This window comes from Martes martes, assembly GCF_963455335.1.
Source record: "Martes martes genome assembly, chromosome: 2".
NCBI classification, from domain to species: domain Eukaryota; kingdom Metazoa; phylum Chordata; class Mammalia; order Carnivora; family Mustelidae; genus Martes; species Martes martes.
The window spans coordinates 48,097,725-48,111,685 of NC_137889.1; the positions used below are offsets into that span (position 1 = coordinate 48,097,725).

The 13,961-nt window shown below is 36.0% G+C and overlaps 1 protein-coding gene across 1 annotated transcript in view; it reads left to right on the plus strand.

The window, feature by feature from the left end:
- The window catches only part of ADAM28 (ADAM metallopeptidase domain 28), a gene marked incomplete at its 3' end in the record, with an annotated part of 111,816 nt that extends 99,141 nt beyond the window's left edge, over positions 1-12,675 (plus strand). Inside the window, exons 24-25 of the mRNA XM_080796296.1 lie at positions 5,836-5,906; positions 12,444-12,675. Of these exons, the coding sequence (XP_080652422.1) occupies positions 5,836-5,906; positions 12,444-12,675 (303 nt within the window). The remainder of the gene's footprint in view (positions 1-5,835; positions 5,907-12,443) is intronic.
- Positions 12,676-13,961: the final 1,286 nt, after the last annotated feature.

Genomic DNA, 13,961 nt, shown 5'->3' on the forward strand with positions numbered 1-13,961 from the left:
CTGATTTCAAGCTTTACTACAAAGCTGTGATCACCAAGACAGCATGGTACTGGCATAAAAACAGACACATGGACCAGTGGAACAGAGTAGAGAGTCCAGATATGGACCCTCAACTCTATGGTCAAATAATCTTCAACAAAACAGGAAAAAATATCCAGTGGAAAAAAGACAGTCTCTTCAATAAATGGTTCTGGGAAAACTGGACAGCTATATGTAGAAGAATGAAACTTGACCATTCTCTTACACCGTACACAAAGATAAACTCAAAATGGATAAAAGACCTCAACGTGAGACAGGAATCCATCAGAATCCTCGAGGAGAACATAGGGAGTAACCTCTTTGATATCAGCCACAGCAACTTCTTTCAAGATATGTCTCCAAAGGCAAAGGAAACAAAGGCAAAGATGAACTTTTGGGACTTCATCAAGATCAAAAGCTTCTGCATAGCAAAAGAAACAGTCATCAAAACAAAGAGGCAACCCACGGAATGGGAGAAGATATTTGCAAATGACAGTACAGATAAAAGGTTGATATCCAAGATCTATAAAGAACTCCTCAAACTCAACACACACAAAACAGATAATCATATTAAAAAATGGGCAGAAGATATGAACAGACACTTCTCCAATGAAGACATACAAATGGCTACCAGACACATGAAAAAATGTTCATCATCACTAGCCATCAGGGAGATTCAAATCAAAACCACATTGAGATACCACCTTATACCAGTTAGAATGGCCAAAATTAGCAAGACAGTAAACAACGTGTGTTGGAGAGGATGTGGAGAAAGGGGAACCCTCTTACACTGTTGGTGGGAATGCAAGCTGGTGCAGCCACTTTGGAGAACAGTGTGGAGATTCCTCAGGAAATTAAAAATAGATCTTCCCTATGACCCTGCAATTGCACTGCTGGGTATTTACCCCAAAGATACAGATGTAGTGAAAAGAAGGGCCATCTGTACCCCAATGTTTATAGCAGCAAGGGCCACGGTCGCCAAACTGTGGAAAGAACCAAGATGCCCTTCAACGGATGAATGGATAAGGAAGATGTGGTCCATATACACTATGGAGTATTATGCCTCCATCAGAAAGGACGAATACCCAACTTTTGTAGCAACATGGACAGGACTGGAAGAGATTATGCTGAGTGAAATAAGTCAAACAGAGAAAGTCAAGTACCATATGGTTTCACTTATTGGGGGAGCATAACAAATAATATAGAGGACAAGGGTAGATGGAGAGGAGAAGGGAGTTGAGGGAAAGTGGAAGGGGAGGTGAACCATGAGAGACTATGGACTCTGAAAAACAACCTGAGGGTTTTGAAGGGGTGGGGTGGGAGGGTGGGGGAACCAGGTGGTGGGTATTAGGGAGGGCACAGATTGCATGGAGCACTGGGTGTGGTGAAAAAACAATGAATACTGTTACGCTGAAAATAAATAAAAAATTTAATTAAAAAAAAATAAAAAAAAATTAAAAAAAAATTAAAAAAAAAACTAATGATGTATTTTATGGTGACTAACATAACACAATAAAATTTTAAAAAAATAATAATGTTGCTGAAAGAACTGCATAAACATTTAGAAAAAGCAAGAAGTATTGAAAAAAAGTAACTAAAATACTTAAAATATGGTAATTTACAACAGTGCCAAGAAACTAGTAATAAATCCAAACGATGTGGGAAATGTCTACAGAAAAAAAGTATATTTTTTAGATATAATAAAATAATTATTAAACAAATTAAGAGATAGATGAAACCTTAGGTAGGAAAACAATATTTTAAACATATCAGTTATCCAAAAATTGATCTGTAAAGTTTCAATAAAATCCCCAGAATTCTTTTTTAATTTTGAAATGATTCTAGAATATGTGTGGAAATGCGCAGCTCAATAAGAGTGATACAAAATTGTATACACTCTTTCGATCAAGAGGGAGGCCTGTTTCCCTTTCTCTTGTATTTTGGTGGCCTGGCCAATGGACTGACGTTAAGCAGTTTGTAGGCCTAGCCTTTAAGAGAACTCACAGCTTTTGGTCTGGCCCCCTGGAGTTCTGAGCCACCATGATAGAAGTCTGTGCACACTAAGTCTCCCATGCTGTGAAGAAGGTGAAACTATCGAGAGAGAGAGGCAGACAGACAGATGTCATTCGATTACTTATGGTCAGCCCCTAACCATTTGAGTTAGTTCAGCAGAAACTCCAGAGACATCAAGGGATAGAGGCCAACTGTACCCTGTCTAAATTCCTAACATACAGAGTGGTGAGAAATAATTAACAATAATAATAATAATAATAATTATTATTATTATTGCTGTTTTAAACCATTAAGGTTTTAGGGTAGTATGTTATATAACAATATGTACATAGAACCATATGAAGATACAGTAAGAGTATTACAAAAAGAAAAGGTAAGTAATGATGAACACAGAATTCAAGACAAAGCTCAATTTAGATTGGGCAGAAAGGCAGATGTGCCCATTAGTTGGATACTGGTGAGATACAGGTTATTATTAAAGGTTGTAGATTTTGTTTTGGGTGGTGGTTTTTCAGGTGCTGACAAATTATTTTTAAAATGAATAACTAACTAAATCTTAACCTTCATTTATTTTAATTATGTTATGTGTGGGCTAAAAAGAGTGTGTTATAAACCAATTATTGTAATTATTCGTTTTCATCCCACGATATCCAGTTAAAAAAATCACTATCTATGGAAATAGTATAGTAGATTTTATAAAATTTCAAGTCTCAAATATTATTACGAGCTTCTAGAATTTTTAGTCTTTTTTTTTTTCTTACTCTTTCTCTTGTCTTTCATTACCTTGCTTCAGGGTTAAAAGTGCGTTTCCAAGAACAATAAAATACACATTTAACTTCCTTATACTGCAGTTGCAAAATGATTTATAGGAATTTCAACAGATGGAAAATGTTGACAGAATTTAATATAACTCTTTCTTGTAGTTATTATTTGTTTTATAGAGATGTTAATCTTAAGGACAGGTTAAATCATTAAGTTCCTTCCAGGAATAAATCCAGATGAAGTATACAAATTTGCAGTGACATATACTTATAATAATTTACTATAGTGAAAGCCTTTATCATAACAAACTAAATTGTGTAGTGGTTCCTAGAAATGTTTTTTTTTAAAGAATGCAGATTTCATAACAGCCTATTTTTCAAATGCAGCTTTTATTGTATAAATAAGACTGTAGCAGTAACAGTTTAAAAAAATTTTTTTTTTTTAAGATTTTATTTATTTATTTGACAGAGATCACAAGTAGGCAAAGAGGCAGGCAGAGAGAATGAGAGGGAAGCAGGCTCCCTGCTGAGCAGAGAGCCCGATGCGGGACTCGATCCCAGGACCCCGAGATCATGACCTGAGCCGAAGGCAGTGGCTTAACCCACTGAGCCACCCAGGCGCCCAGTTTAAAAAAATTTTAAGAAAGCTCCCGACAAACCAACTGCTATAAATTGTTGATATTTTTATGTATTTTTAAATACATACTTTAAAATTTTATAGCGGTATAATATGCATAAGCATATTTAGAAAAGTACACAAAATTTATAATGGTGCAGCTCAGTGAGTTTTTCCAAGGCATATATCCCATATAATACCATCTCCATTAAGAAATGTAACACTAACATTACTCTGGAAGACTCAAGTCATATGTCCTTACAAATTTCTTCCTTCCCAAAGGAAACCATTATATGATATCTGATAGCATAACTGAGTTTTGCCTGTTTGGGAATGCATTTCAGTAGAATCATAGAGCCTGACTTCTTTTTTTTTTTTTTTTCTAACTTCTTTTCAAAATATGTTGGTGATACTTTTGCATGAATCTACATGTGGGGGATGGTACACTTTCATTGCTGTCTAGTATTTCACTGAGTGGACATATCAAACTGCACCTTTTCTTCTGGCAAGCAGTTAGTATCAAGGTAGATCATCTTTGTACAATCTGGGACTAAGTCGGTCAGAAGCTAGTTTTCAATCTCTGTAAAGGCTGAAGTATTTTTTGTTTGCTTCTCCTAACACAATGCATTCTTACACAGGTCCCAACTAATCCTTGGGGGTTTATTAGACTCCCCTCCTTCTTGGGAGACACTTAATTCCAACTTTTGCCTTTAGTACTTGTGAAACTACTGAGAACTCTGCTCAGCTTCTTAAAGTCAGTTGAAACCTAAGAATTGCCAAGTGCCTGGAGGAGAATGTTGAGGGAAATGCCAAGCTCCCCTCTGTGTCCTCCCTTTCTCTCTGGGATGCTGGACCTCTACTCTAGTTCTTGTTGCTTCAACTATTCTCAAATCCCTTTAATAGATCATATTTAGATAGACAGATATGATGAAAATATAACAGCATCTATTATATACATATATATGTATGTGTGTATGCTATTTGTGTATATATTATGTGTATATACTGTAATATGTATATATTATTTCCATGTGTGTATATACATATAATACCCAACTCTATATTCTCCCCTTTTGCATTGTTCCACTTAATGTTCAGAGTAATTTTCTCCACAATTCTACTAGTCAATCTCCCATCCCCTGAAAACTTGTACAAAGCCTGGAGCATAAACAATTCTAAATATTTGTTGAATAAATGGGCAAACTCTCCTGAACCCTCTCTCACTCCTTTTACTGAAGTATCAAGAAACCTTTGTTCACTGCACTTACCCTGCATCTTCAATCTCTTAACCATCTATAGTACCTGAAATCTCACTCTCCATGAAATGACCTTATTACCTTCCACCTATTTCAAGGATATGTTTCATACACTCCATGTATTTCATACATAAGTGGGAAAACTGCTAGTTCACCAAAGACGGTTTTAAAACTATTGCTTTTTTCACTTCTATTTCTTTTGACTTCATTGCTGCTCAGCTATCACCTTCTAGTCTTACTCATCTTTGATATCTAATGACTTTTGACCTAACAAACACGTTAAAGCTGCATAGCATAGTTCTTCCTCAAACCCATTTTCCTTTTCTCTGGGTCTTATAGCTAGATTCTTGTCCCAGTCTCCCTTACTGCTACATGGGACCATGTGACTGAATTTGGCCAATGGAGTTCCAAGGATGTGATATTATCATTTCCAGTTTGGCCCCATAAATTCTCCACTGTTTCTCTTCCTCCCTCTTCCAGCAGGATGTTGGTTTCCATAGTAACACTGCAACTTAATATAGAAAATGGCAGACCCGCCTTCATCTTGTGTCTCTGAATGGCTGTGTGGAGCAGAGCCCCTTGTTGCTGATTGGATTTCAAATAAACTACAATATATTTGTAACCTCTGAGATTTGAAATCGACATGTTACTACCCTTAGAATTACTTTTGGTAATGTACCATGCTACATCTCCATATTGATAAATTCTGCTATAATTCTAGAAATTTTAGGACTTTAAGACCAAAAAGTATACTAGTATCATAGTTCTTGGACTTTATCATGAGATAGCATGGTAATGGTAACAAACTTTACTTCCATTTCAGAAAACTAGAAAACCTAACACATTCTCTAATATGAAGCTCTTGTACATCTAATTATTTCTATAATTTGTAACCTTAGTTATTTTTTTTTGAATTTTATTTTTTTTCAGTGTTCCAAAATTCATCGTTTATGCACCACACCCAGTGCTCCAAGCAATATGTGCCCTCCAACCAATCTTTTAACCTGTCCTTAACTCTCCTTCTATTGTTTTCCATAATTATTCCGAGTCCTCTCCTCTCACCTCAAACTTTTCCTCTCATATTTTTAGGATAGGTGTTTTTTTGTTTGCTTGTTTGCTTTGTTTTGTGGTTGTTGTTTTTTTGTTTTTGTTTTTGTTTTTTCCTCTCTAGCTTATTAAGATATCACTAGTGGAGGACTGGTCTGATACATGCTCATCCACCAAAGCTGGAAGCATTCCTTGGTTGGTACCTAATTCCTATCCTCTCATATTTTTAGAATAGTCTTCTTCTTTGAGACAGTTGAAGCCATCATAGATTTCTCCCACAATAAAATATTTGAATTATTTTATTTCTCATACCAAACCCTCTTCTACCTCAGTGACTTAGGGAATATACTGCAGACCCTGAAGATCATTTGAAGTAAGTCATTTAAACTTTTTGAGTCATCTGTAAAATGGGAATTAAAAATCTTTGAACTGACTACTTAGATCTATTATGATGGCCAAATAAAGTTATATATATATATATATACATATATATATATATATAACTTTATTTGGCCATCATGTATATGTATATATACATATATATATATATATATAACAATCTTTACTTTTTAAGGGATTATTGCAATTTTTATCCATGATGCTGTACTATTTTCATTTCTAGTTAGGCAGTGTTTAAACATGCATCCCCAATCATCAAATATGGTTTATTATGTAAAATTCCAGAATGTTAAGTTGTAAGTTTTATGGGAACAAAATTCTCTGTGGTCAGGATGTTGGTCATGATTTCTTAGTTTTATCATCATAAATTAAGTCCTATGTTTAGTCATTCCTTGGATATTGTGTTCATAAGGGTACACATATATGTCCTTCCTCATTGCCTCCAGATGCAGCAAATAAACAATTTCTTCAGTGTTATTTCCACAGTTTTAATTTATAGGCTGAAATTCAACTATCTAATAAATATCATTTATAGCCCAACCAGATAGCTCAGTTTACAACTTCTTTCATAGTGTGTATGTTCAATAAACGTGTTTGAATAACTATTATCTTCAAGGACCTGCTTTTCTGAAGGATATAGCAGGAGATATATCTCCTGAATATATCTCCTGATTTTAGGAGGAATAACTAAAATGCATCTCCCATCAACTAACCAAATTGGAAGATGTCATCTATAAGATTCATACAGTTTCTCCATCTGCACCTTAGAACTCATTCCAGATTCCTCTATCTCCCTCAGCTGCTACATCCAATCAGTTAGCAACTCAGACAATTTCATGAGATAAATATTTCTCAGATGTGTGCCTTCTTTAAGGTCTCTAGCATTTGTCTCTACATAACTTGACCCTGAATATATCACAAGTTTTATGCATTTAACCATGACTTTTAACATTATATTAAAGTCATGGAGAACATGTTATAGTTCTACAAATGTATTATGATTTTCTACATTTCCATGGTGGTACTCACATGGTTTTCTCTCACCAGAATGCCCATTCTCTTGTTTTTCTTTTTTTTTCCTTCCAACTTTTTGTTTAAATTCTAGTTATTAATATATAGTGTAATATTGGTTTCAGGAGTAGAACTTAGTAATTCATCACTTACATATAACAACCAGTGCTCATGATAACAACTGCCCTCCTTAATGCCCCTTATCCCCCACCCCCCCACCCACCTCCCTCCAATAACCCTCAGTTTGTTCCCTATCATTAAGTGTCTCTTGGCTTCCCTCTCACTCCTTCTCTCTTTTTTCCCCTTCCCACATCTGTTTTGTTTCCTAAATTCCACGTATTCATGAAATCATATTGACTGACTGACTAACTTCACTTAGCATAATACACTCTAGCTCCATCCACATCATTACAAATCAAAAGATTTCATTGTTTTTGATGGCTTAATAATATTCCTATATGGTGTATCTATACCACTTCTTCTTCATCTGTGCATCAGTTGATGGACACCTGGGCTCTCTCCATAGATTGACAATTGTTTATGATGATGCTATGACATTGGGGTGCATGTACTCTTTCAAATATGTATTTTGTATTATTTGGGTAGTGCAATTGCTGGATCATAGGGTAGTTCTATTTTTAACTTCTTGAGGAAACTCTGTACTGTTTTCCATGATGGCTGAACCGGTTTGCATTCAATCAACTGTGCAAGAGGTTTCCCCTTTCTCCGCACCCTTGCCAAAATTAGTTGTTTCTTGTGTTGTTAATTTCAGCCATTCAGACAGGTGTAACTTGTTATCTCATCATGGTTTTGATTTGTATTTCTTTGGTGATTAGCAACACTGAGCCTCTTTTCATACGTCTGTCAGCCATCTGGATCTCTTCTCTGGAAAAATGTCTATTCATGTCTTCTGTCCATTTCTTAACTAGATTATTTGTTTGTTGAGTGTTGAGTTTGTTAAGTTCTTTATAGATTGTGAATACTAATCCTTCATCAGATATGTCATTTGCAAATATCTTCTCCCATTATATTGGCTGTCTTTTAGTTTTGTTAATTGTTTCCTTTCCTGTGCAGAATCTTTTTATCTTAATGAAGCCCTAATAGTTCATTTTTGCATTTGTTTCCCTTTCCTCCAGTGATGTGTCTAGTAAGAATTTGCTATGGCCAAGGTCAAAAGGGTTTCAGCCTGTGTTCTCCTCTAGGATTTTGATAGTTTCCTGTCTTACATTTAGGTCTTTCATCCATTTTGAGTTTATTTTTGTGTACAGTGTAAGAAAGTGGTCCAGTTTCATTTTTCTGCATGTTGTCCAGTTTTCCCAACACCATTTTTTGAAGGGACTGTGTTTTTTCCCATTGGATATTCTTTCCTGCTTTGTTGAAGATTAGTTGACCATATTGTTGTGCACCCATCTCTGGGTTTTGTATTCTGTTCCATTGATCTATGTGTCTGTTTTTGTGGCAATTACCATATTGTCTTGATGACTACAGCTTTATAATGTATCTTGAAGTCTGGAATTGTGATGCCACCCACTTTGCTTTTCTTTTTCGGGATTGCTTTCATTATTTGGGGTCTTTGGTGGTTCCATAAAAATTTTAGGATTTTTTGTTCCAACTCTGCAAAAAATGCTGTTGGTATTTTGATAGGGATTGCATAAAATGTGTAGATTGTGTCGGGTAGTATAAACATTTCAAAATATTTGTTCTTCCAATACATGAACATAGAATTTTTTTCCATTTCTTTGCGTCCTCTTCAATTTCTTTCATAAGTGTCCTATAGTTTTCAGAGTTCAGATCTTTTACCTCTCTGCTAGGTTTACTCCTAGGTATCTTATGGCTTTTGGTGCAATTGTAAATGGGATTGATTCCTTGATTTCTCTTTCTGCTGCTTCATTATTGGTGAATAGAAGTGTAACAGATTTCCTTACACTGATTCTATATCCTGAAACTTTGTTAAATTCATGTATGAGTACTTAGTAATTTTTTGGTAGAGTCTTTTGGGATTTCTACATAGAGTATCATGTCATCTGAGAATAGAGAAAGGTTGACTTTTTCCTTGTCAATTTGAATGTTTTCTATTTCTTTTCATTGCCTGATTGCTGAGGCTAGGACTTCCCATACTACATCAAAAAACAGTGATGATAATGAACATCCCTATCTTGTTTCTCACCATAGGGGAAAGGTTCTCAGTTTTTCCCTACTGAGGATGAATGATACTAGCTGTGGGTCTTTCATACATGGCATTTATGAGGTTGAAATATGTTCCACCTATCCCGACTTCGTTGAGGGTTTTTATCAAGAATGGATGCTGTAGGGGTGCCTGGGTGGCTCAGAGGGTTAAGCCTCTGCCTTTGGCTAAGGTCATGATCCCAGGATCTTGGGATCAGGTCCCGCATTGGGCTCTCTGCTCAGCAGGGAGTCTGCTTCCTCCTCTGTCTCTCTGCCTGCCTCTCTGCCTACTTGTGATCTCTCTCTGTCAAATAAATAAATTAAAAAAAAAAAAAGAATGGATGCTGTATTTTGTCAAGTGACTTTTCTGTATCTATTGAGGGGACTATAAGGTTCTTATCCTTCCTTTTATTAATATGGTGTATCACGTTGATTCCTTTGTGAATGTTGAACCACCCCTGCATCCCAGGAATAAATCCCACTTGATAATGATAAATAATTCCTTTAATATACTGTTGTATTTGATTTGCTAGCATCTTCTTGAGAATTTTTGCATCCATGTTCACCAGAGATAATGACTTCTAATTCTTTTTAGTGTCGTTTTCTCTGGTTTGGGAATAAGGTAATGCAGGCCTCATAGAGTGAGTTTGGTAGTTTTCCTTCCACTTATAGTTTTTGGAACAGTTTGAGAAGAATAGGTATTAGCTATTCCCTGGGAAGCCATCTCGTCCTGGACTTCAGTTTGTCGAGAGATTTTTGATTACTGATTCAATTTCTTTGCTGATTATGGGTCTGTTCAAATTTTCTATTTCTTCTTGTTTCAGTTTTGGTAGTTTGCATGTTTTTAGGAATTTATCCATTTCTTCCAGATTGCCCAGTTTGTTGACATAATTTTTCATAATATTCTCTTATAATTGTATTTCTATGGTGTAGGTGGTGATTGCTCCCCTTTCATTCATAATTTTACTTATTTGGGTCCTTTCTTTTTTCTTTTTGATAAGTCTGGCTAGGGGTTTATCAATTTTATTAATTCTTTCAAAGAACCAGCTCTTTGTTTTGTTGATCTGTTCTATTGGTTCTTTTTTGTTTGTTTCTATATGATTTATTTCTGCTCTAATCTTTATTATTTCTCTTCTTGTGCAGGCTTTAGGCTTTATTTCCTATGGTACTTATGGTGTAAGGTTAGGTTGTGTATTTGAAACTTTTCTTGCTTCTTCAGGTAGGCCTGTATTGCAATATACTTTCCTCTTAGGACCACCTTTGCTGTAGCCCAAAGATTTTGGACTGTTGTGTTTTCATTTTCATTTGCTTCTATATAAATAGTTATGCCCCAAACTTGGGAGCACCCAAATATGTAAATAACAAGCATAAAAAGCACATTGATAATAATACAATAATAGTAGGGGACTTTAACACCACTTACAGCAATGCTCAGATCATCTAAGCAGAAAATCAACAAAGAAACAATGGTTTTGAATGACACACTAGACTAGATGGACTTAACAGATATATTCAGAAGATTTCATCTTATAGTAGTAGAATAAACATTCTTTTCAAGATCTGTGCCCTCCCCCAGATTAAGGGAAGTTTTCCAGTATAATTTGCTCAAATAATCCTTTTGCTCCTTTTTCTTTCTCTTCTTCTGGGATTCCTTTCATACAAATGTTATTATGCTTTATTGAGTTGCTGATTTCCCCAAGTCTATGTTTTGTGATCCAATACCTTTCTTGACCTCGTTTTTTTAGCTTCATTATTTTCCATAATTTTGTCTTCTATACCACTGATTTGTTCCTTTGCTTCATCCATCCTCATTGTCTTTGCATCCATTTGGTTTTGCATCTTGGTTATAACATTTTTAATTTCAGCCTGACTAGTTTTTTGTTCTTTTATTGCTGCAGTAAGGGATTCTCTAGTGTCTTCTATGCTTTCCTCAAGCAAAGCTAGTACACTTATAATTATTTTTTTTTAAATTCTGGTTCAAACATCTTACTTGATTTGTAGTGATTAAATTCCTGGCCATGACTTCTTCCTATTCTTTCTTTTGGGAAAATTCCCCCATCTTATCATTTTGTCTGGGTCACTGTTTTTGGGTGTGTGGGATTGTTAGGAAAGCCTGTTTTATTCCTGTTCCTGAGAGTAATGACTATGTTATGAAGAGGTCCAAAACAAAATAAAACAAAACAAAAACAAACAAACAAAAAAGAAGCTAGATCCTAGGTGTGTTTTGGCCTGCTTGTTAAAAGAAGATAGACCCAGGGGGGAAAAAAAAAAAGAATAAATTTAAAAAAACTAAAAAAAAAAATTCTTTCAAAAACTATGCTAGATTCTAGGTGTGTGTTCATTAAAAAAGTTAGATTAAAAGAAGTTAGATTAAAAAGAAGTTAGAGTCATTCCGTTCATTAAAAATAAGTTAGATTCTTTTCATTAAAAGAAGTTAGATTTTAAAAAGTTCATTAAAAGAAGTTAGATTAAAAAAAAGAGGAGGGGGAGCTAGATCCTATTTCCCCTAGAGTTGAAGCTCTGTGGCACTCTATGATCAGTAGACAGTGTGTGTGAGGAATTTGTGCTAGCCTCTTGGGGTAGGGACCTACTGCTCTGATTCTCAGATGAATTTGCCCTAATGAAGATGCACCTGCAGGGCATGGGGTGGGGAGAGCATGTAGGACTTCATGCAAACAGATCTGGCCTCCACTGTGTGATACTGTTTTGCTCCCTAAGTCAATCAGTGCTGATGGGTGTAGAGAATGGCATTGCCCCACTTTCTCATCCCTAGAGCAGGGACCTCATTCCCACTACTCTTCAGAAAGCCCTCTCAGAAGAGCAAACAATCAGCTCTCTTGTGTCCCAGGCTTCTGCTACATTCCCGCCTTCACCTTGCCTGTTTCTGAGCTGTCTACCTGCCAGGCAGCATACCATTTCTGTGTTTTATCTCAGGCACAAGTGGCTGGGTTTCAAAACTCCAAATTTTAGAGACCTACATGGTCTGGACCTATGTTGATCTTTTGGGGGAGGGTCTTCTTGCACTGTTACCAGTGGCTTCTTGTCTCAGAAATCAGTTGTGCAACCATGCAGCAATTCAGAATTTATGATAAAGTGTAGCTAAAAGCTGACTTGAAAGTCTGTTGCCCTCACGTGGTGTCTTTGTTCCTATGTCAGGGCACAGGGAAGCATGCTGGTGCTACTGGTTCTTTTGCCCCTGGAGACCCTGTGCCACCACTCCCAAATGTACTCCAAGGAGCTTCCCTGTGACCCAGGGGATCCTCAGACCACACTGCCCACTCCTGGGTCTCCACCCTCGTTCCCCACTGGTGTACCACTGATTCAGCCATGCACAACACTGGCCATTGTGCAGACCTCCAAAACTTCAGACTCTGTGCTCTGTTTATAAAACTTACAGTATTTAGGGGTGCCTGGGTGTCTCATCCAGTTAGGCATCTGACTCTTGATTTCAAATCAGGTCATGATCTCAGGATCATGGGAACAAGCCCTGCCTTGGGCTCCATGTTCTGTAGGGAGCCTACTTGGGATTCTCACCCTCTCCCTCTGCCCTCCCCCATTCATGCTCTCTTTCACTCTAAAATAAATCAATAAAACTTAAAAACAAAAACAAAAAATGTGTGGTATTCAGCTCCTCTCCTTTTCCCAGTCAATGGTTTTGCAAAAGTTTCTCTTATGCAATTCCTTCCATGTGTTTTCTCTCCCTCTCTCTCTCTCTGTCTTTGATAGTTATCTGGCTGTGTTCAAGGGATGAGGCAAGCTTTGGGTCCCCTTACTCCACCATCTTAACTCCTTCTTCCTATTTGATTTCATCTAATATTATCTAGTTCTCTCTACTCACCAATGATGGGTTTCTAAAATCTACTCCAACACAATGCACAAACTTCAATTGTCCTGTGTAGCATTTATATAAATTGTATCTGTTTATAGATTTACCTTAATTAGATTTTGTTGCAGGAATACCTCAATAGTAAGGATAGTATCAGGGTCATCTTGGAATGCCCAGAAATGTAGTATTAACTTAGTATAAATTCAAAGTTAAGATAACTTACCTTGCAATACTATTGGATAATTAATAAGCAAAATGAAATTCCACTTAATAGAGTGAAAGTAGATTTTTCAACTGCAACAATAGTTGACGAAAGGTAATAAAACAGCTCCTGAATACTGAAAGACATTACTTATCACTCTAAACCTATTTCTAGCTAAACTACCACTAAAGAATAAGGTAAAATACTATCAGCAAAAATTAAAGAAAAAACATGAAAGTGCTTATCTAAGAAAATTTTAATGAAGTGTTTATCAAAGAACACAGTTAACCCACTTATAACTAGTCCACTTATAACTGAATTTTTTTTGAGAAAAATATAGTATAATACTGTAGCTCTATTTTCTCTTCCTTATGATTTTCTTAACACTTTCTTTTCTTTGTCTTACTTTAAGTATACAGTACATACTACATCTGATACACAAAATATCATGTGTATATGTATATCATATATATATATGTAAAAGTGTTAATTGACTATGTTATTGGTAAGTTTCTGGTCAACAGCAGACCAAAGTCAAAAGTTTTACCCAGATTTTCAACTGCACAGAGGGTCAGCACCCTAATCACCACATTGTTCAAGGGTCAACTATATGTTTCACGAGGAATTTCTAGCTTTTTAAAAATTC